Below are 21,783 nucleotides of genomic sequence, written 5' to 3'. Positions count from 1 at the left end.
ACATGGGGGCTGACACAGATAACATCCCTTTTATATCAGTACGGTATAGATGGGTTCTAATCATCTCGTAATGCAGAATTTAGAATTTACAAGAACTTCAACCATTTTTCCACAACACGACACTTCACCAGGATCTTTGTGGCTAGTTTAGAATTGGAGTTGGAATTGGTTTATTATTATCGCTTGCACCGAGGTATAGTGAAAAGCTTGTCTTGCATACAGTTCATGCAGATCAATTCATTACGACAGTGCTTTAAGGTAGTACAAGGTAAAACAATACAGAATGCAGAACAAAGTGTCACAGCTCTAGAGAATGTGCAGTGCAGGTAGACAATAAGGAGCAAGGTCATAACAAGGTAGGTTGTGAGGTCAAGAGTCCATCTTATCATATTGGGTAACCATTCAACAGTCTTATAACAGCGGGATAGAAGCTGTCCTTGAGCCCAGTGGTATGTGCCTTCAGGCTTTTATATCTTTTGCCCGATGGAAGGGAGAAGAGGGAATGTCCAAGGTGGGTTGGGTCTTTGATTATGCTGGCTGCTTTACCAAGGAGGGGAGGCTGGTTTCTGTGATATGCTGAGCCATATCCACAACCCTCTGCAGTTTCTTGCAGTCATGGGCAGAGCTTTTGCCATTCCAATCTGTGATGCATCCAGATAGGATGCTTTCTATGATGCATTGATAAAAATTGGTGAGGGTCAAAGGGGACGTGCCAACTTTCTTTAGCCTCCTGATGAAGTAGAGGCGCTGATGAGCTTTCTTGGCCGTGGAATCTACATGGTTGGACCAGGACAGGCTGTTGGTGATGTTCACTCCTAGAACTTGAAGCTCTCAACCCTCTCGACCTCAGCACTGTTTATATAGACAGGAGCATGTGCACTGCCCCCTTCCTGAAGTCAATGACCAGCTCTTTCGTTTTGATGACATTGAGGGAAAAGTTGTTGTCATGACACCACATCACTAAGCTCACTGTCTCCTTCTTGTACTCCAACCCATCGTTATTTGAGATATGGCTAAACACGGTGATATCATCTGTAAACATAGATGGAGTTAGAGCAGAATCTGGCCACATGGTCATGAGTGTATAGGGAATAGAGTAGGGGGCTGAGAACGCAGCCTTGGGGGGCACTTGTGTTGTGAATAATCGTGGCGGAGGTGTTGCTGCCTATCCTGACTGATTGCGGTCTGTTGGTCAGGAAGTCAAGGATTCAGTTGTAAAGGGAAGTGTTGAATCCTAGGTCTTGGAGTTTTGTGACGAGTTTCCTTGGAATTATAGTAATGAAGGCAGAGCTGTAGTCAATAAAGTTATTCTGTAATTTATGCCATTGCTAGCTAGTCTCTCTGTCGAACTGGTAATGGTACTGGAACAGAGGTGTTACTATATGCTTGCTTTCAGGAAGTGATGACCCAGGAGTGTTTTAAGTGGCTGGCATTAGTTTGAAAACACTTGAAAAAACCAGAAATCCGACAGCTCCTTATCCTGAATCTGAATCCAGGGCTGCTTGCATTTCACCTATGGATTCCCTGCTCTTCTGGCTATTTTCACTGCTATCAGGTAAACAGAATTAACATGACTCTTTCTTGATTTTTAAAAAAATTTGTTTCCCCTTTACTTGGAGACAATTGAGGAATAACACTGCTATGAGAAATATTCTTACTGTTATAATACTTCTAAGGTGGTACTTCATTTAAAGTTTTAAAAGAAACACAATGATGATAATTAAGGAAAAGACTATGCATTTCACAGCAAATCGGGGCAGGAATTTCACCACAGTTGTCAACAATAATGGAGTGATCCTCAAATGGATAACAGAACTGGAAAAAACTAAAATAAAATCATTTTAGTTTGCTGGCAGATTTATTAATTTCTCTTTCCCTGCATTCACTGATAGTTGTCTGTACAATTTAATATGTTCCACAGAGACAGTCAGATATGCAGGGGTGTGTTCTGAAATGAAGGGCTTAACAACATACTGCCCCTTAATTTTGACCTTTTTTTGCTTTTGCTCCAAGTAGGATTCATTGTGTATAAATTGACTACTTAATTGAAGTCTTTCTTCCCCATTTTTGATGGTCTTCAGTTTGCCCAAGCTACCTTTGTTTTGTAGCTGCTGTACTATGCATTGCAGAATGTGACTAATTACACCACATTACATTGGGTCACTGGAATGCACATAATTTCATCAGCGAGACACCAAACAACACTAGAATATCTTCTTGTTTATTTTTAGTTGGCAGCAGATTTCAGTTATTAAATTGTACAACTGACTGGACAGAATCAATGATCTCAGAATTTTTAAGTCCATTTTGTTGTATTGAAGAGACATTTTTTGTTGTTGAAAATATTGCTGTTAGAAATCATTGTGAAGCACAGACAGATGCAGGACCAGAAAGAAAAAATGTTCATCAAGAACCAAAAGCTAATGCTTAAGAATATGGATTCCTCTAGTATATTCTGCCATTCAATGAGATTGTAGTTGACCTGTATCTTAACTGCATTCTTGTCTAGAAAAAATCTTTTACTATCAGATCTAACACAAGTAATTGGGCTAATATAGACTGCTTATTGTTGGAGAGTTTTACACTTCTACAACTGTTTGAATGAAGAAGAGTTCACTAATTTACCTCCTGATTTTAAGGTTAAGTCTGTAACCCTACATCTTTGATCAGTACAGCCAACCAGCTCTCAATTTTTCCACATTATTGCATCCACTTTCTTGCAGGTCATTTTATTCCACCCTTACTGTGTAAAGTGCATTTTAATCTGCCTGTGATTCTGATTAAATTTTTTTCAGATGTTCTGTAAACCTCATGAGGTTAGGATGAATTGGAAAGTGCCATGAGTTTGCATGCTGTCCATTTGAGTCTAAATATGAATTAGTTCTTTATGGGTGGGAGGAAAACTTCTTCTGTCTGCCAGCTGTAAGGATTCCGCCCAAGCAATATGAGCATGTCCACCCTGCCACAAGATTTGCAAAACTGGGCCTGAAATGCTTTGTACTGACATAAGGTCAAAATACAGAAATAAGGCAAATCCAATTTTTAGAACCAACAACCTCCAACTTAAAAAAAGTTGTTTTGAAGAAATACTATTGGGCCTGGTTACCTTCTGCTGCTGGATCTGAAAGTCATCTATGTCTTATCTAGTTAGCTCTTTAATTTTGTTTTGGGTCGCTGCTCACTTAAGAAATCTGGATCTTGATTGAAAAATAAATATGTTGAAAAAAGATGGCTGTGCATAAATGTATGTTTATCAAATTCCAAATATAGGAGGGAACCTTTATGCTGCTGTATTTTTGCATGATACATGCTGGTAATAGATAGCATTTAATCATCTGTTTGAAAGCTAAAGACAGATTTAATGTTCTGAGAACTTTATCTGTCCTTGCCTTTAAACATTCAGCTTTGTCAGGCTTTTAACTGGGCCATGGGCAGAGAGTGGAATGCCAATAGTTTAAAGTTTGGGCTGTTTTAATTGAAGAGCTTTGTCTGCAGCAGCCAGCTGCTGGCCAAAACAATTAGAAAGAAATACTTCATTGGCTTCAGGCAAGTTCAAATCACAAGGTCCAGAAACTATGCCTGGCAGCAAAGGTAGTTGTGGGCAGGGGAGATCGAAGTGAGGTTGGGTTATTTAGTAGATGGGGAAGAGGAAAAGTGGGGTTGGCTAATGTGAGGAAACAATGGTGCAAACTTGTGCAACCTGGGCTATTGCCCTTACTTATTTTAACACAACTAAAAAAAAAAGTTTTGATTTAAATAAGGGGATCCACTTCTGTCACACTCTGTCCAATATTCAATTCCATTCAAATGGAATTAAAAATTAGTTTTTAACCTCTTTTGTATGTCCAGTTTCACTCACATTGTCAGTGGTGGTGGGGATTGTGATCTGATGCAGGGGCAGTTTAATTTTGATATACATTGAAAATATTGTGTTATTTGTGGTTTAAATAGTTATATTTTTGCACACCAAAGTTAGGATGTAGACAAGAGTCTGCAGATGCTGGGATATGGAGCAAAAAAAAACAAACTGCCGGAGGGACTCAGCAGGAAAGGTAGCATCTGCAGAAGGATAGTTGATGTTTCAGGTCAAGACACCGCATCAGGACTTGTTGGATGTGACTGTGTTTGTGATTTTGCTCCAGTGTATGCCACAACTGTGAAAGGACATGACAGACTGAAAGCGAGAAGTATTTTGGACCTGGCTGGCATGATTAAGTGCAGCACAGGCTGCTCTCTATCATACGTCGTGTATGGTTGTTATTGCGGACTTGGAGGGAAAGGCTGGCCACGGGATACTACAGATTGGTAAGGAAGATTACTGTATTTTCTTTTTATAACTGCAGTCACTGAGAATCTGGATTTGTTGTCCTTGGGTTTAGTCATCAAAATTATTTGTGGAACCAAAACCAAATTCTTACCCTGACAGTGTAAGTAATCTGACAGAAGCAGCATTGTACATGAATATCCAGCCTCCTGGATCACCAACTACTTGCCACATACCTACCTGCCACCAGTGCCTCCTCCCAGGTGGTTCACACTTCCAAAATCAATAGTGCTTACAAGCATTTCAGTGTCAGCTCTGGCTCTGTTGGTAAAAGTGTCACCACAAAATCAGATTCTGGGTTGAAGTCCCTCCAGCGCCTACAGCATAAAACAAGGTCCTATCCGCTGGAGAGAGGATGTAAAAGATCCCATGGTACTATTTCAGGATAGAGCAGGAGAGTTATCCCCAGTACCCTGAATAATACTTATCCCACAGAGAACATAACTTAAATAAATAACACATTATTCCATGTGAGAGCTTGCTGTTTGCAAATAGGATGTTGTGTTCCTATGTACCTTAGTGAAAAGTACATTTTTGACTCCAAAGTATATGGGACATTTGGAAAGACACTGCATTAGTCTTTTACCCAAAAATTGGACTCATTAGCACCTGTTATCGATACAAAATTTGCATGCATAAAGCAAAATTAGCTTGTTTTGATATATTTGTGTTCTATTTTGAGAAGACATTCTGCCCAAGAGGAAAATGGACTCACACTTCTGGGGTAGAATTGTCAATGGTCCTGTATCTCATGGGACATCTAGTGTTTGGAAGGAAAATAATTTGTCATGTTTGACATTAATATGGGATATCAGTTTACCCATAAAACCAGCAGATATCATAGGGGTAGGTCTGTAATCACCCGGCACATTCACAATTCCTTAAAAGGAGTGACCAGTGACATCATATCCTCGGTAACCTTGGTGACCTGAACAGATGCTGTGGAGGCTGCAGCTGAAAACTCAGGTATGGACTTATCTCCCCTCTGCTGCCTGCTCAGTTCTAAGAGATGCAAGACATGGCATCCACCCAGTGTCAGAACCAGACAGGAGGGACCAGCCTGATCCTGCCATCCAGGGATCGACCTGGGTCTAGGCAACAGCAACCTGCCTGAGCAGCAAGGAGCAGCCAAGGCACAGTGGACTAGCCTTGGTCTGAATACCAGCCTGAGCACTTGGCATCCTCTCAAATGTTACTCCAATGGTATACTGTCTCCTCACCTCCTTACTTCTCTCACACATTCTCTCACACATGCCCATTATCTCCCCCTTGATTCTCTTTTGTCATTATCCTAGATTGAGAAGTAATTTACAGTGATCAGTCAACCTATCAGCATGAGTTTGGGACTTGGGAGGAAATCAGAGCACCCGGAAGAATTACACGGAGAGAGCATATAAACTCCATGCAGCTCAGCATCAAACCTGGGTCCCTGGAGCTGTGAGGCAGATTTTTATGAGAAGTAAAAATCGATGTTAGCAGGCCTTTGTAAAGATTGAATCTTCTGTGAACCAATAGATGTATTTCATAAACTTCTCAATCCACCACCAATTGTGGGGCTGTGTTCATTCTTGGCCATGGGGTACCATCAGGTTTATTCCACATCAGGGAAGGTCTCTCCTGGGAGACCTATGCACCACTCGCTCCTCTCCTACTCCCAGTTTCCTCCTCCCTACTTCCATTTTCTACACCTGTCCCTCACGATTATCCCTCATCTTTGTGGCAATTAGAAGAGATCCCTTTGGAAGCAGTGAAGCTTTTCCATTTGGTCAGTGTAAAAATGACAAGGAACCTGCCATGTGTGGTACACACAGATCATGTTTCAATGCTCTTAATGGAGAATAAACCATGATAACGATTTTTTTTAAAGTGAGAATGTCCCATTTTTCTGATATTTTTGTGTTTTGATGTTCACACTGTTTCATTATTATGCACCAGAAATGCCTGATGTCAAATTTCTAGGCATTCTGTAGACACCCAGTAATGTGACAACTTCCCCCATCCTAATCTTTGATCCAGAAAGAAATGTGTAAAAGGAGGTTGAAAGCCAGTTATAATAACTAAACAATTCTATCTGTATTCTTAAAAGGACGGCTCTGTTTGACCCATTTCCTCACATTCCTCAGGGATCAGCTGTTCCAAAAAATGGGGACTTTTAACTTTTCTTCCTAGCAATAAAAGTTAAAATACACTGTTTCTTTCAAAAACAATCTTTTACTTGTTACCAGAAGAATTTAGCATTGAGGCAGTTACTACTGGCATAATGATTGTAATAATTAATTCATTTAAGTTAAACTTGGCACCTGGTTGAAAAGCAGCTGGAGTTCCAACCCTGTCTTCTTCCGACAAAGTATGATCTACTTCTGTCCAGCTTAAGAATAACAACCAACCAATGTTTAAAGTAAACACTACACTTAAGAATTTCCTCATGACCCTGTAAGTTACAACACTCCATTACTGAGTTATAGAGAACATACGACTATATGAAATAAGAACAGTAGTAGGTTATCCAGCTCCATAATGTCATCTGACATTCAATAAGTTGAAACTCTCAATAGGCTCAACTTTTCTGTCCCCCTTAATTTTCTTTGCACCAAAAATGCATCAGTTTTAATTTTCAATACACTAAGATGCCAAGAATCCATTACACCTTGGGTAGAACATTCTATGCATCCCTTAGTGAAGAAACATCTCCTCATTTCAGTTCTAAATGACTGACCCAAGTTCTAGATTCTCCATTCAAGGTAAATCTCTGAAAATCACTGATTGGCTGAGAATCAGGAAGTGATGGTGTTCCCATGTACTTGTTGGCTTTGTCCTTCGAGAACGCAAAATGTACAGGTGTGGGACATACTGTCAAAGAAGCATTGGCAAGCTGCTGCAGTACATCTAGTAGGTACAGTATATAGACAGTGCACCATTGCTATAGGGAGTCATTTTTTAAGGCAGTGAATGGACTGTCAATCAAACAAGAAATAGTGATCAATGTTTTGGAGAGTTACTGGAGTTGCAGAGAGTATTGCATCACACTTCTGGCTTGTGCCTTGGAGATGGTAGAATGTTTCTGGGAAGTCTGGAGGTCTACTGCTAAATACAGATCCTCCAACCTCTTCCTAAAGCCACAGCATTTAAGGTTTGTCCAGTTGAGTCTGTGGTCAATCGTGACCCACAGAACATTGATAGTGGTGAATTTAATGATGGTAATGTATTGAATGACAAGGTTCCTGAAGATCTTCACTACTTCCGCCACTAATGCAGGGTTTTTGTGTGATCCAGAGGCACAGCTTCAAGGTTCTCAATGTAATCTCAAATCCTTCTCCAATTTGAGCAATAATAGGCCAAAGATTCCAAGGAGGCAATGGAGATATTGAGCTTCTTCAAGGAAACTTTGAGCACATCCTTGAATCTACTCCACTGTCCACCTGGTAATCTTTTCCCTTTACAGAATGGGGAAATAAAGTGCCTGCTATGTGAGTCTGACTTCAGGCAAGTGAATGGTGTGGCCTGCCCAACAGAGAATAATTAGGGCCTTGGTACTGGGGCCGGGAGAGGACATTACTGTTGGATCATTTGTCCTTCCCGTGAATTTAGAAGATTTTGCAGAGACAGCATGAGTATTTTTTCAGTGCTTTTTCTGTTCCTTATCCATACCCTTCATGCTTTTACAAACTTCTGCAAGGTCACCCCTCATTTTATAAGGCCATAAGACTTAGCAGCAGAATTAGGCCATTTGGCCCATCAAGCCTGCTCTGCCATTCAATCATGGCTGATTTATTTTTCCCTCTCAACCCCATTGTCCTGCCTTCTCCAATTAACCTTTGACACCCTTACTAATCAAGAACCTATCAACCTCCACTTTAAATATACCCAATGATTTGGCCTCCACAGCCATCTGTGGCAATGAATTCCACAGATTCACCACCCTCTGGCTAAAGAAATTCCTCCTCATCTCAGTTTTAAAGGGACATCCTTTTATTCTGAGGCTGTGCCCTCTGGTCCTAAACTCTCCCACTACTGGAAAAATCCTCCCCACGTCTACTCTGTCCAGGCCTTACAATATTCAGTAGGTTTCAATGAGATTACCCCCTCATTCTTCTAAACTCCAGCGAGTACAGACCCAGAGCCATCAAATGTTCCTCATATGTTAACCCTTTCATCCCTGGGATAATTCTTGTAAACCTCCTCTGGACCCTCTCCAATGCCAGCACATCCTTCCTTAGATATGGGGCCAAAACTGCTCACAATAATCCAAATGTGGCCTGACCAACACCTTATAAAGCCTCAGCATTACATCCTTGCTTTTCTATTCTAGTCCTCTCGAAATGAATGCTAACATTACATTTGCCTTCCTTACTACTGACTTAACCCGCAAGTGAACCGTTAGGAAATCCTGCACTAGGACTTCCAAGTCCCTTTGCACCTCTGGTTTCTGAATTCTCTCCACGTTTAGAAAATAGTCTATGCCTTTATTCCTTCTACCAAAGTACATGACCATACACTTCCCTACACTGTATTCCATCTGCCACTTCTTTTCCCATTTTCCCAACCTGTCCAAGTCCTTCTGCAGACTCCCTGCTTCCTCAAAACTATCTGCCCATCCACCTATCTTTGTATCATCTGCAAGCCTGGCCACAAAGCCATCAATTCTGTCATCCAGATCATTAACATATAATGTGAAAAGTAGCGGACCCAACACCGGACCCTGAAGGACACCACTAGTCACTGGCAGCCAACCAGAAGAGGCCCCCTTTATTCCCGCTCTTTGCCTTCTGCCAGTCAGCCAATCTTCTATCCATGCTAATACCTTTCCTGGGCTCCTATCTTCTTTAGCAGTCTCATGTGCGGCACCTTGTCAAAGGCCTTCTGAAAATCCAAGTAAACAACATCCACTGACTCTCCTTTGTCTATCCTGCCTGTTACTTCCTCAAAGAATTTCAACAGACGTGTCAGGTAGGATTTCCCCTTAAGGAATCCATGCTGACTTCGGCCTATTTTACCATGTGCTTCCAAGTACCCCAAAACCTCATCCTTAATAATAGATTCTAAAATCTTACCAACCACTGAAGTCAGGCTAACTGGCCTATAATTTCCTGTCTTTTGCCTCCCTCTCTTCTTAAAAGGTGGAGTGACATTTGATTTTCCAGTCCTCTGGAACCATTCCTGACGCTGGTGAAAGATCATTACTTGTGCCTCCACAATCTCTTCAGCTACCTCCTTCAGAACCCTGGGGTGTAGTCCATCCGGTCCAAGAGACTTATCCAACTTCAGACCTTTCAGCTTCCCAAGCACCTTCTCCTTAGTAATAGCGACTACTCTCACTTCTGCCCCCTGTCTCTCTTGAATTTCTGGCATGTTGCTGGTGTCTTCCACAATGAAGAATGATGCAAGATACTTATTCAGTTCATCCGCCATTTCTTTGTTGCCCATTATTACCTCTCCAACATAGTTTTCCAGCGATCCAATTTCCACTCGTGCCTCTTTTAGTCTTTACATATCTGAAAAACTTTTGGTATCCTCTTTTATATTATTGGCTAGCTTGCATTCATATTTCATCTTTTCTTCCCTTATTGCTTTTTTAGTTGCCTTCTGTTGGTTTTTAAAAAGTGTCCCAATCCTCTAGCTTCTCACTAATTTTTGCAATATTGTATGCCATCTCTTTTACTTTTATGCTCTCTTTGACCTCCCTTGTCAGCCATGGTTACCTCATCCTCCCTTTAGAATGTTTCTTCTTCTATGGGATGAACTGATCTGGGTCTTTCGAATTACTCCCAGAAACTCCTGCCATTGCTGCTGTACCGTCATCTCTGTTGGGGTCCCCTTCCAATCAACTTTAGCCAACTCCTCTCTCATGCCTCTGCTGTTACCTTTACTCAACTGTAATACCGATACATCCGATTTTAGCTTTTTCCCTCTCAAACTGCAGGGTGAATTCTATCATATTATGATGATTGCCTCCAAAAGGTTCCTTTACCTTAAGCTCCTTAATCAAATCTGGTTCATTGCACAACACCAAATCCAGAATTGCCTTTACCCTAGTGGGCTCGACCACAAGCTGTTCTAAATAGACATCTTGTAGATATTCTACAAATTTCTTCACTTGGGATCCAACCTGATTTTCCCAGTCTACCTGCATATTGAAGTCCCCCATGACTTCATCCCTTGTTCTACCTATGTTGTTTGTACCAATGTGTACAATGACCTCTGGCTGTTCGCCCTCCCCCTCGAGAATGTTCTGCACCCACTCAGAGACCTCCCTGACCTTGGACCCAGAAGGCAACACATCATCCTGGTATCCCTTCTGCAGCCACAGAATCTCCTGTCTGTCCCCCTCACTATTGAGACTCCTATCACTATCACCCTTTCTGACCTCAGAGCCAGTCACAGTGCCAGAGACCCGACTGCTGCTGCTAGCCCCTGAACAATCATCCCCCTCAACAGTATCCAAAGAGATATACCTGTTAGTGAAGGGAATGGTCACAGAGGAATCCTGCACTGACTGCCTACTCCCCTTACTTCTCCTGCTGGTCACCCATCTATCTGAAGCCTGTATCTTGAGTGTGACCACCTCAGTAAAAGTCTCATCTACGAAGCCCTCAGCTTCCTGGATGATCATGAGTACCGCCAGATCCAGATCCAGTTCCTTGACCTGGTCTGTCAGGTGTTGCTCCTGGGTGCACATCCCACAGATGCAGTCATCAGGGAGACCATGAGTTTCCCTGACTTCCTCCATCTTTCCAGAGGAACATTCCACTGCCATCCTGCCTACACTGAATCAAGTACTAAAGATCAACAACAAAATAAAACCTTACCTGTGCCTTCTCACTGAAACCTTTTTTAAAGAGCTGCTCTCGCTCCCCACATCTGAGCTACTTAATCCACCTCCTGAGCCAAAGCCTCAGCTCCCCACTCTCACAATGGCCACTCCTCTTGACCCTAATTTCTTTTTATTGGCTGCTGTTAATTAGCTCATTAGCCTATCAACTATTAACTAACAATTTACAAACGTGCCTCTTTTAGAGTCCTGTTAAGTAAAACTCACCAGCAAGTCCCGAGATCTACCTCTTTTAAACTCTTGTGCCTCTCGCTCCAAGCATATAGAGGAGCTGGGATCACTGCTGCCCGGTAGACCAGGAGTTTTGTGCCAGGTTTGAAGTCCTGATCTTCAATCTTTTCCTCAATTGACGTAAATCTATGCTGGGACATTGAAGGCAGAGGTGCTCCCAAGATATAATGAAATGGCCCACATTTTATTATTTGCTGTATCTGAGTGTTCTTCTGTGGTTTGGTATCAAGGACATCTAAAATCCCTCTGAATGCCAACGTTCACTGTCACTCACCTTTCTGAAAGTATTCTATGTATGCTTTCTTCCTCTCAAAGAGGATATTTTCACACTTCCTCTCATTATACTTCGTTGAATTATTTAATTGGTCTTTACACTCTTGCACCTCTTTCGTGTGTTCCCCAAAGTTTATTTTCACTGTTAGCTTTGTTTTGAGAACAAACTTGGTATTTTACACTCAGTAACCATCCAAGTTTTCATATATATTGTATGCAGCTGATGCCCAAAAACTAGGTTTTGGACACAGCCCTAGTTACACCCCACCATCCTGAAAATGATTTACTCTGTTGTTTGGCCCCTGCTGAATCTCATTCAATTAGCAGTAGATCTGCTGCAAAAGGCCTTTGTGCCCTTGGGTTAGGTGAAACAGAACTGAAAATAGAAACACAGAAACTAGGAGCAGGATTAGGCCATTCGGCTCATTGAGCCTGCTCTGTCATTCTGGCTGATTATTCCTGCCAATGTCACATCCCCTTGCTCTCTTTATTCTCCTTTAATCCCATCAGGGTTCAGACAACTGAGTGAGGTATTAAGGAAGTGGTTGAAGCAGGTACAATAACAACTTTTAAAATACAGTTGGACAGGTACATGTTTAGAGGGATATGGGCCAAACACTGACAATTGGGACTAGCTTGGATGGGCATCTTGGTCGGTATGAACCTGTTGAACTGAAGGACCTGTTTCCATGCTATGACACTAATACCTTTTGCTTCTAGAGGTTTATCTATTTCCTTCTTAAATATGTTCAGCGACTTGGCTTCAACAGTCCTCTGTGGTAGAGGATTCCACAAGTTCACCACCCCCTGACTGAAGACATTTCTCCTCATCTGAGTCCTAAATCTCTTGTACCATAACTTGATACCATGATCCCTTATTCCAGAGAAAACATTCTCCCCTGTCAAAACTCCTGTTACTATTATCCAAAGCTTTCTGTTAATTAGTGCTTGTACGAGGATGTTGGTTGAGAATGCTGGTACTCTCCGTCTGGGTTCACACAAATGAGTGGAGTGTTAAGGTACTAATATAATTTCACCCAGAGGGAAGATCAGGTGCAGAGGGGAATAACAATGTTGAGGAACAAAATGGTCACTTCTCACTAGCTTCTATGGGCATATGCTGGCATTTGTGGAAACAAATCTTCTAGTGTGCCACTAGTAATGTGTTTTGTCCTGCCTCATTCTCACATTAAACTTAGCACCCAGGCAATTACTTACTTGCTCATTCATTTATTCCTTCTTTTCTCTTAAGGTGCTGCTTTGTTCATGACTGCTGTTATGGGAGAGCAGAGCAGGCTGGTTGTCATCCCAAGTCAGACAATTATAACTGGTATTGCCAAAATGGTACACCTGGATGTGGTGAGTATTTCAAGGGGCATAGCACCTTCAGAAAACAATCATCTGGAGGCAGGAGTTTTGAGAGGCTTGAAGTGTGCAGTGCAGCTGGAAGTTAGGAACTAAGCAAAGCTCAGCTGATCTTACCAGCCAGTCCATACATGTGTGGAAATTTTGGCCTTCCAGTGAACCCATTACTCAATAGCTGGTGCGTGCAGTATTTTTGGTAGCTTCCATTGACCTGTACCAAAACACCTGTGGACAGTCGGGAGAAGTTCAGGACAGAGAAGGGCAATGGGTACCTGCTGAAACCTGCAGGGGGCACATTACACACCTAACCCACCCAGTTAAGGAAATGTCATATCTTACTGAGGTGCTTCTGGCCCTTGGTTCAGTAAGTTGATCAGGGAAGAAGTGACCAGTATTCCCCACTCACGTCTGTGGTTAATATTTCAGTTGACCCTTTTCACAGCAGAAGGAGTCAAAAGAAATCACAGCAACTAATTAGAAAAACGTTACTAGCAACAAACATGAAGAGTATATATTCATTTTGTACAATAAATAAGACAGAGTTAAAATGTGTGCCAGATTTCGATATTAGTATGCAAAGTGTACTAATGAATATTTCATTCTGAGAACTGAAACATTTTTACATTCTGAATGTTGGAGTATGACCAGTTCAGCTTATTTTTCTCTCATCTGGTAACTAAAGACAGAATGGCTGCTACAGCATTCTGTAGCTCAGTGTATTCGTCCTGTGTAGCAAGCATTGGCTGTATTTGCGGATCTTCTATTTTTAATTAAACTTACTCTTTTGAACTAATATTTCAGAAATGGGTAGTACTATTTGGGAATTGAAATTTTTCTCCAGATTTCAAAAACTTAAGCATTGGATCAGAGTTGACAAAACATAAAATGGGTTTTATTATTAATGGAAGTGTGCCAATGTGTTTGAAGGGAAAACACTTGCAATCTAATGTCCAATGGAATTCAACTCCCTTCTTAGTCCTTGAGACTGGTATCATAACATGGATCCTATTAGTGGTTGAGCTGCATAGAGGTACAGTTAGAACATCAAGATAAAACATTGAGAATTGTTTTGGTTCATTAAGTTTATTGTGGAAAACTTGAGTGCCGAAAAGGGCATTCAGTACCCAAGAGAAGTAATCATAAACATATCCATACTGGGGTGGTGTACTCCAATGAGCATAATGCTTGGAAGTAATTGCTGAGAAGTCCCAATTGTTTGAGCAACGCAATTTTTTCAAAAATCATATTTTTTGCATAGCTTAATTTCTAAGTGACCTAACCATGAAAGGACTGGTTTTAAATCTTCAATTGCAAACATTTTTAAGAACATACATGTTTTATTAATTTACTTACATAGAACATAGAACAATACAGCACAGGAACAGGCCCTTAAGCCCACGATATTGTGCCAAACCAATTAAATTAGTAATCAAATGCCCAAATAAATCAATCCCTTCTGCCTACACAATTTCCATATCCCTCAATTTCCTGCACTTTCATGTGCCTATCTAAGAGCCTCTTGAACATCTCTACCCTATTGCCTCCATCACCAACCCTGACAGCACATTCCAGGCACCCACCACCCTCTGTGTAAAAACTTGCCCTGCACATCTCCTTTGAATTTACCCCCCCCCACCACCTTAAATGCATGCCCCCTGGTATTAGACATTTCAACCCTGGGAAAAAGATACCAGCTGTCTACTCTATCTATGCCTCTCATAATCTTATAAACCTCGTCAGATCTCCCCTCAGCCTCCACCTCTCCAGAGAAAACAACTCAAGTTTGTCCAACCTCTCCTTACAGCGCATGCCCTCTAATCTAGACAGCATCCTGGTAAACCTCTTCCACACCCTATCCAAAGCCTGCACTTCCTTCCTGTAATGGGGCGACCAGAATTGAATTCAATACTCCAGATGTGGCCTAACTAGAGTTTTATAAGGCTGCAACATAACCTCCCGACTCTTGAACTCAGTTCCTCAACTAACGAAGGCAAGCATGGCATACCATCCTATCAACCTGTCTAACCACTTTCAGAGATCTATGGACTTGAACCCTAAGATCCCTCTGCACATCAACGCTGTTAAAGGTCTTGCCATTAACAGTGCACTGTCCTTTTACATTTGATCTCCCAAAGTGCAACACTTCACATTTGGCCAAGTTAAACTCCATCTGCCATTTCTCTGCCCATATCTGCAACTGATCTATATCCTGCTGTATCCTTTGGCAGTCTTCTACGCTATCCACAATACCACCGATCTTCATATCGCCCGCAAACTTACCAACCCACCCATCTATGTTTTCATCCAGGTCATTTATATATATCACAAACAGCAGAGGTCCCAGTATGGATCCCTGCAGAACACCACTAGTCATAAACCTCCAGCCAGAATAAGTCCCATCGACCATTACCCTCTGTCTTCTATGGGCAAGCCAATCCAAACGGCCAATTCACTGTGGATCACATGCATTTTAACCTTCTGCTAAACTTTTGATTTTTGTTGAACATGAAGTACTAATGATATCAAGGGAACTGGTTTGCAGTTACAGTATCCAACAGTTAAATTAATATTAAAGATATGATCACTGACCCAGAATTTTCCAGTACTAGCTTATTTTGGCTATGTATTTAATGTTAATTTCTACAACCCAAGTTACAGAGGTCCATTAAATTCACTTCTTAGAAATATAATCTGAATTCACTTTTATTTCTTGTACAAGACTTCAAAGAGCATAGAAATATGAATTTAATCATAATTTTTAGTAACCTTTTAAAAGGTAAAATGAAAATTCTTTGACCTTCTGTAATCAAGAACACATGCTGGTCTGTAAACATGTAAGAAAATAAAAGTTATGTCTTGTGCATCCATATTTGTTCTGCAGATAAACTGATATGGGTAAAGTTTAAAGTGGGTGTCACAAAATAAAAATGTCCTATAAAAGTGGTTATTTGCCAGCCAGTGATATTGAGTGTTTAAGATCTGATTACCTAGCTGAGGCTCTCCATTATTTTGCTTCCTTGCCAGAAAGCAAGATTCCACTTGGAATCTTTGAATTATCACAGCTCAGACTGAGTGCTGGGCAAGCAAGAATTGAGCCATTCTTTGCACTGAAAGTTAGTGCTCAATTCTTCAAAGTAAGCTTATCTCTTTAATAAGACTGCTGGAAACGAAACCCCCTTCTTTACTTTCGTCTCTCTGCAGAACAATTATGGAGACACCATTTTAATATCTTCCACCTTGAATGAATCAAACTGAACCACAGCACCACTTAGTAACCATCTGCATATGATTCATATTACTGATATTTCTTAACTTTTTTCAACCTTCATTTCCCTTGACTACTGAGTGATCAGCAATACATTAATGTTACAGAGATCAACATATCTCTTTTAATCAATCTAATTCCCAGCTAATTTGTTTCATGACAGATTTTCTGAGAAAATCACTTGATATAGTTTGCTCGTTAATTAACCAAGCTTGTTATATACCCCAATCAGATAATTTAACAATTGAGCTATCATATTCATTTTAATTTAATTTCATCTTATTTTTTTAGGTAGTGCTTGTCAAAATAAAGAAATCACATCAAAACCTTATATATTGAATTATGCAGAGGTATATTGCATTTATCATTATCCAAAGGCACAATCTAACTTGCTAAGTGAATTTCTTCTACATTAAGGAAAATAGTGCCTAAGAATTGCAGTCCACCCAATTTTTGGTGCACTAAACAGGGGCTGTGTGAAGTTCTCATGTCCAGGTGGGTCACCTGAAATGAAGCCAAAAATTGGTGAAGAACCTGGTTAACATTTATTAAGGTGGTTTTAACCCTGCGTCATGCACAAGAGCTTTACTGACACATTTCCTGACAACAAGTGCCTGCAGAGTTTTCAGCCACTGCATTGTTGACATGCTGACTACTGGGAAGCAAGTTAGCTCTTAATGAACCCTATCCATCGCAGCCACAGTACAGGAGCACATAGGAGAGGTGGGAGAAACATGACACTCTCCTCTGTGTATCCTGGCATCCTCCATGGACTTATGGGCTTCTATGTTGCGAGGTATTGGCTCACTAAGGGGCCAGTGGTTGCAGTGTCTTGCACTGGGATCCAGGATATAGAAGATGTTGCAGTTTTTGCCAATGATACTTGTAGACAAAAGCAATTCATAGAAAAATGAGTCTGGCAAAGACAGTGGACAAAAACACTGATTTTGCAGTGGACTGCATTAAATTCATATTGTTTTGCTAATGTGCATTGTGGTTTACTTCTTTTACTGTGAATGCAAAGCACAGGTGGTAGGCTGCACCTTTAACAGCCAACCTCTGTTGGCAAACATGAAAATACCACCACGCACCAGGTAATGTCATTAACTGCATAGAAATAAAGAAAACCTACAGCACAATACAGGCCCTTCAGCCCACAAAGTTGTGCCAAACATGTCCCTACCTTAGAAATTACTAGGCTTACCCATAGTCCTCTATTTTTCTAAGCTCCATGTACCTATTCCAAAAGTCTCCTAAAAGACCCTATCGTATCCACCTCCAGCACCGTTGCTGGTAGCCCATTCCATGCACTCACCACTCTCTGAGTAAAAAACTTACCCCTGACATCTCCTCTGGATGTAACACTGGGTATATATCAAGTGCACCAAGGTGAATCATCCCTGACAGTGCCTGAGCCAACTTCCTGATGGCCATGAAACAAACTGGAAACAATCATGAGTGTAATCATTCTGCACAGAACAGCATGAACCACAAATTACAAGGGGTTCATCTTCTAGACAGACGTGTCTTAAGTGTTCATACTAGAATTAATTTATTAATGACTCCCACACCCAGCCATGACATATAATCATAGATTAGCCATTGACTCAAATGAAGAAGCAGAACAAGTTGCATTTTTAAAGCAGATTACAGTTACCCAGGTCATCCCAAAATATTAGCTGAGCTGTGAATATTGGCTTGGATATCAGAATAACCACAGTGATCACATCAAACAGTGCTGTGAAATTGACTACACCTACCCAACACAGCAGGTGGGAGCTGCATTTAATACCACAACCGATGTAATCACACCTTTGACATTGCAGCACTCCATATTTACTGCACTAATCAATCAGTCTGAGTCATGTGCTCAAATCTTGGAGTGAGGTTTGAATACACAATTTTCTGAGCATACCATCAATGAAGTATAGAACACAAATTATCTAGCGTCAAGTAACAATCTTTTTCTTTAACTGCAGGAAGCCTCCATGACAATTGTGAGAAGATGACTTGTGAATGTGATGTGCAATTGTCAAAATGCTTAAAGAGGGCGGCATACCAGAACCGATTTGCACTATGGCCCAATTTCCTTTGTGGGAAGAAAACACCAAAGTGTCACCACTAAGAAACAAAATTCAGTGCTTATTCTGAAATTTTAATCAGATATGAGCCTGGAACTATCTTTGATTTGCTTTTGTATACAAGGAATCAGCAATATTATGCTAAAAAATGAGTTAACTTTGCAATCTCTGAACAAGGACCATAGGAAATTGTAGTCAAGCTGGCACCAATGATCCAAAAATTAACTTTAATGAATGGCAAATCACAGGCTGTACTGCCATGGTATGCTCCCTTTGCATAAATCTGACTGAAGGAATGCAGGGTTGTGGATTCTGTCCTTTCCCCTGTGAAATGACACTATGATTATGAAGTCAGAGTAGATCTGAATTTTTAAGTTCCAGCATTTACCACATCCAAAGAAAGGGAAGACAGTGGCAACTTTGCATATATAGATAACCAAAATCTTAAGCAAAGAGATGGGTTTAGAAGAGAAAAGAGGGAGATAGATTTAGGTATGGAACTCCAGACCTTTGGGCCCAGGAAGCTGAATCTGGGACCACTGGCTGTGGAGTAATTAACATCAGGGATTGAGGGACCATGAAGATCTAAGAGGGTTAAGGACTGCGATGATGAGAGATGAAGGGTATCTCTTCTGGGTTTACTGATAGTTAGACAGGTTGCCTGGGCTTTGGGAAATGTGGCAGCAGGAGATAAGGTCTTTGAACGGAGGAAATGAGCTTTATTTTATGCATTGCTTGTTGCTTGTGGCTGGAAGCAAGCAGGAATGTTTCCTCCCAGCAATTGCAAACTAGCCAGTTTTCCATCCCAGGATCAGACTCAACCCACTTGGGACCTATCTCTCCTCCTGGATTTGAATCTCCCCCAAGATCTACTCCCCATCACATGATCAGTTCCACTGCTCAGTGATCAGACCTTCATCCAGTCATTGAGTGTCTCCTATGGTTAGAACATCTCCCATTGACTACTCACTACTATCCATTCCCCTTCAGCATTAGAAACTCCGACGGAGTTGGATCCCTTGTCGGGCATCCCAACAACACCCCATTTATCAGCCCACCATCTTTCTCAACCATGCTACATTAAGCAGTCCTCTTACTTCTCTACTCCAGCGGCAACAGATCTACAGCATATGCTCCCAGTCTGTGACCTTTTCTGCAATATTCCCCACTCACAACACAGAGACAAGCCTGATCAGTCTGCCTTCAAGTGGAAAATCTTCTGAAAAAAATACAAGCCCCATAAATGTATTGGCAGAGTTCACCTTAGCTCACTGTCCACACCCTCTCCCCTTGCTTGGAAACTCAGAAATCCTGCTCCTGTAAGGATTGGGGTCCATATGTTTCTGCCAGCGCAACAGAAGTAAATGTGTTTTAGTGTTTCTTGGTGCTAAGTAGCTCAAATCAGTAGCCTAAAGATGTAATACATGAAGAGCAGAAAGAAAGCCAAATGTAGCAGATTAGAGTAATAAAGAGCATGAGCCATAGAAGGCAATTAATGCCTGGGCTCAGAATGTGGGGGGATACAGGAGTAATTGATAACTTGGGTATCATGGTGGGAGTTGCCTGCCATGGAATGTAAGCTGAAGTAATGGTCTATATGATTTGCTCAAGGCCATTATGCTCTTTCACATTGAATGACTTCTATATCATAATCAAAGGTTCAATTACAACAAAAATTTAAAAGGATCGCTGATTTGGAATGCTGCCTGTCTGTTCTTTCTAGAAACATAGAAACATAGAAAAACTACAGCACAATTCAGGCCCTTTGACCCACAAAGCTGTGCCGAACATGTCCCTACCCTAGAAATTACTAGGCTTACCCATAGCCCTCTATTTTACTCAGCTCCATGTACCTATCTAACAGTCTCTTGAAAGACCCTATCGTATCCGCCTCCACCACCATTTCCGGCAGCCCATTCCACGCACTCACCACTCTCTGAGTAATAAAATTACCCCTGACATCTATAGAAACATACTTAAATACTATTTAGTTCTAGTTTATCCTCTTTTCCGATGCACTCTGAGATGTCAAGCTACGATGTGACTCAACAGCCATATTTTGTTCTGCAAAATGAGTTTTACCCATGACTTACTAATGTTATATTTCCCTGTATTGAACATCTAATCTGAGTTAAATGGCACAGAAAAAATGTGCAAGACAAACAGTCACCTGTTTTGATTACTTTTGGAACTGCATCAAATAAAAAAAAATTGTGATGAAATTAAAAAGGAAGAACACATGTCCAACATTTGAGAAAGTTGAGCTCATATGAAAATGTACGTTATATTTATAGTTCACCTATTATTTCCCTCATTAAGTTCTCATGTTCTAATGATAGTGTATATTCAGTTCCAAGAAGTATTACCATGGGAAATATAATTGTGATAAAAAATTTGTAAACTTTCCGTAATCATTTGGGAATTGCAGAGGTTTCATGGTTTGTGTGCAATGATTCAGTTTTCTGGTTTTCCTTTATCATTCCACTATGGGAACTTGCCTTAGGTTATTAAAATATTCCCATTCCCATAGATTGTAACACATTGAGAACCATTTGTAAACAAAAGGCAACAGTTTTGCCCTGTGGCAGTTCTGCAGACTCAATAACACACAGATTTGTATCTTTCATTATTTTCAAGGTGTGCGTCCATGAGTGTTGGTCTTTTTACTTAAGTAGTTAATGTTTCCAGTTTTTACCATACCTTCAGTAGGTGGCATTCTTTGTCCAATCAGATTTAACATCCTAAGTCATAATAATTGTACAAATGGTCATAGGGCTGATGAATAGAAATAAAAAAAACTGCAGATGCTGGAAATCTGAAATGAAAACAAAAAATGTTTGAAATGCTCAGCAGGTTGGGCAGCATCTGTGGAAAGAGTTAATATTAAGATCAGCATTTATTGCCCATGGCTAATTGCCATTGAGAACATGATGCTGAGCAACTGCCTTGAATCATTGCAATCTTTTGTGTGAAGGTGCTCACACAGTATTGCTGGGAAGGGAATTCTAGCATGATGAAGGGCCAGAGATATATTTCCAGGGCAGGGGTTGCACAGTTTGGTGGGGAACCTGCTGCTGGTGACATACCAATGTATTTTCTATCCTTGGAGACACAAGAGGCCGCTGATGCTGGAATCTGGAGCAACACACAAAGTGCTGGAGGAATTCAGCGAGTCAGGTAGCATCTATGGAGGGAAATGGACAGTCGACGTTTCGGGTCGAGACCATTCATCTGGACTGGAAAGAAAGAGGGAGATAGCCAGTATAAAAAGGTGGGGGGGGAAGGGGTGAAGCAAGACTATGCATGTGATAGGTGGATCCAGGTGAAGGGGGTGATAGGCAGATAAGGGCCGGAATACTATTCTGGTACTATTTCCACTCTACCCTCTATCTGTCTGTCACCTCTCCTCACCTGG

At 41.1% G+C, this 21,783-nt stretch overlaps 1 protein-coding gene across 1 annotated transcript; it reads left to right on the top strand.

The window, feature by feature from the left end:
* Positions 1 to 1,455: 1,455 nt before the first annotated feature.
* Positions 1,456 to 21,543, top strand: pla2g10 (phospholipase A2 group X). The gene is made up of 4 exons (XM_052021861.1): positions 1,456 to 1,555; positions 4,143 to 4,305; positions 12,910 to 13,016; positions 18,267 to 21,543. The coding sequence occupies exons 1-4, from the start codon at positions 1,516 to 1,518 to the stop codon at positions 18,410 to 18,412; spliced, it is 456 nt and encodes a 151-aa protein (XP_051877821.1). The 5' UTR covers positions 1,456 to 1,515; the 3' UTR covers positions 18,413 to 21,543.
* Positions 21,544 to 21,783: the final 240 nt, after the last annotated feature.

Source organism: Pristis pectinata, chromosome 8 (genome assembly GCF_009764475.1).
Source record: "Pristis pectinata isolate sPriPec2 chromosome 8, sPriPec2.1.pri, whole genome shotgun sequence".
Lineage (NCBI taxonomy): Eukaryota > Metazoa > Chordata > Chondrichthyes > Rhinopristiformes > Pristidae > Pristis > Pristis pectinata.
This window is presented reverse-complemented; position numbering and strand designations above follow the sequence as displayed.

Excerpts from the sequence above, each read along its gene's own strand:
- pla2g10 (XM_052021861.1), top strand. The coding sequence starts at position 1,516 with ATGGATTCCCTGCTCTTCTGGCTATTTTCACTGCTATCAG. Across the intron at positions 1,556-4,142 it reads GCTATTTTCACTGCTATCAG|TGTATGCCACAACTGTGAAA; the intron begins GTAAACAGAATT and ends ATTTTGCTCCAG. Across the intron at positions 13,017-18,266 it reads AAATGGTACACCTGGATGTG|GAAGCCTCCATGACAATTGT; the intron begins GTGAGTATTTCA and ends CTTTAACTGCAG.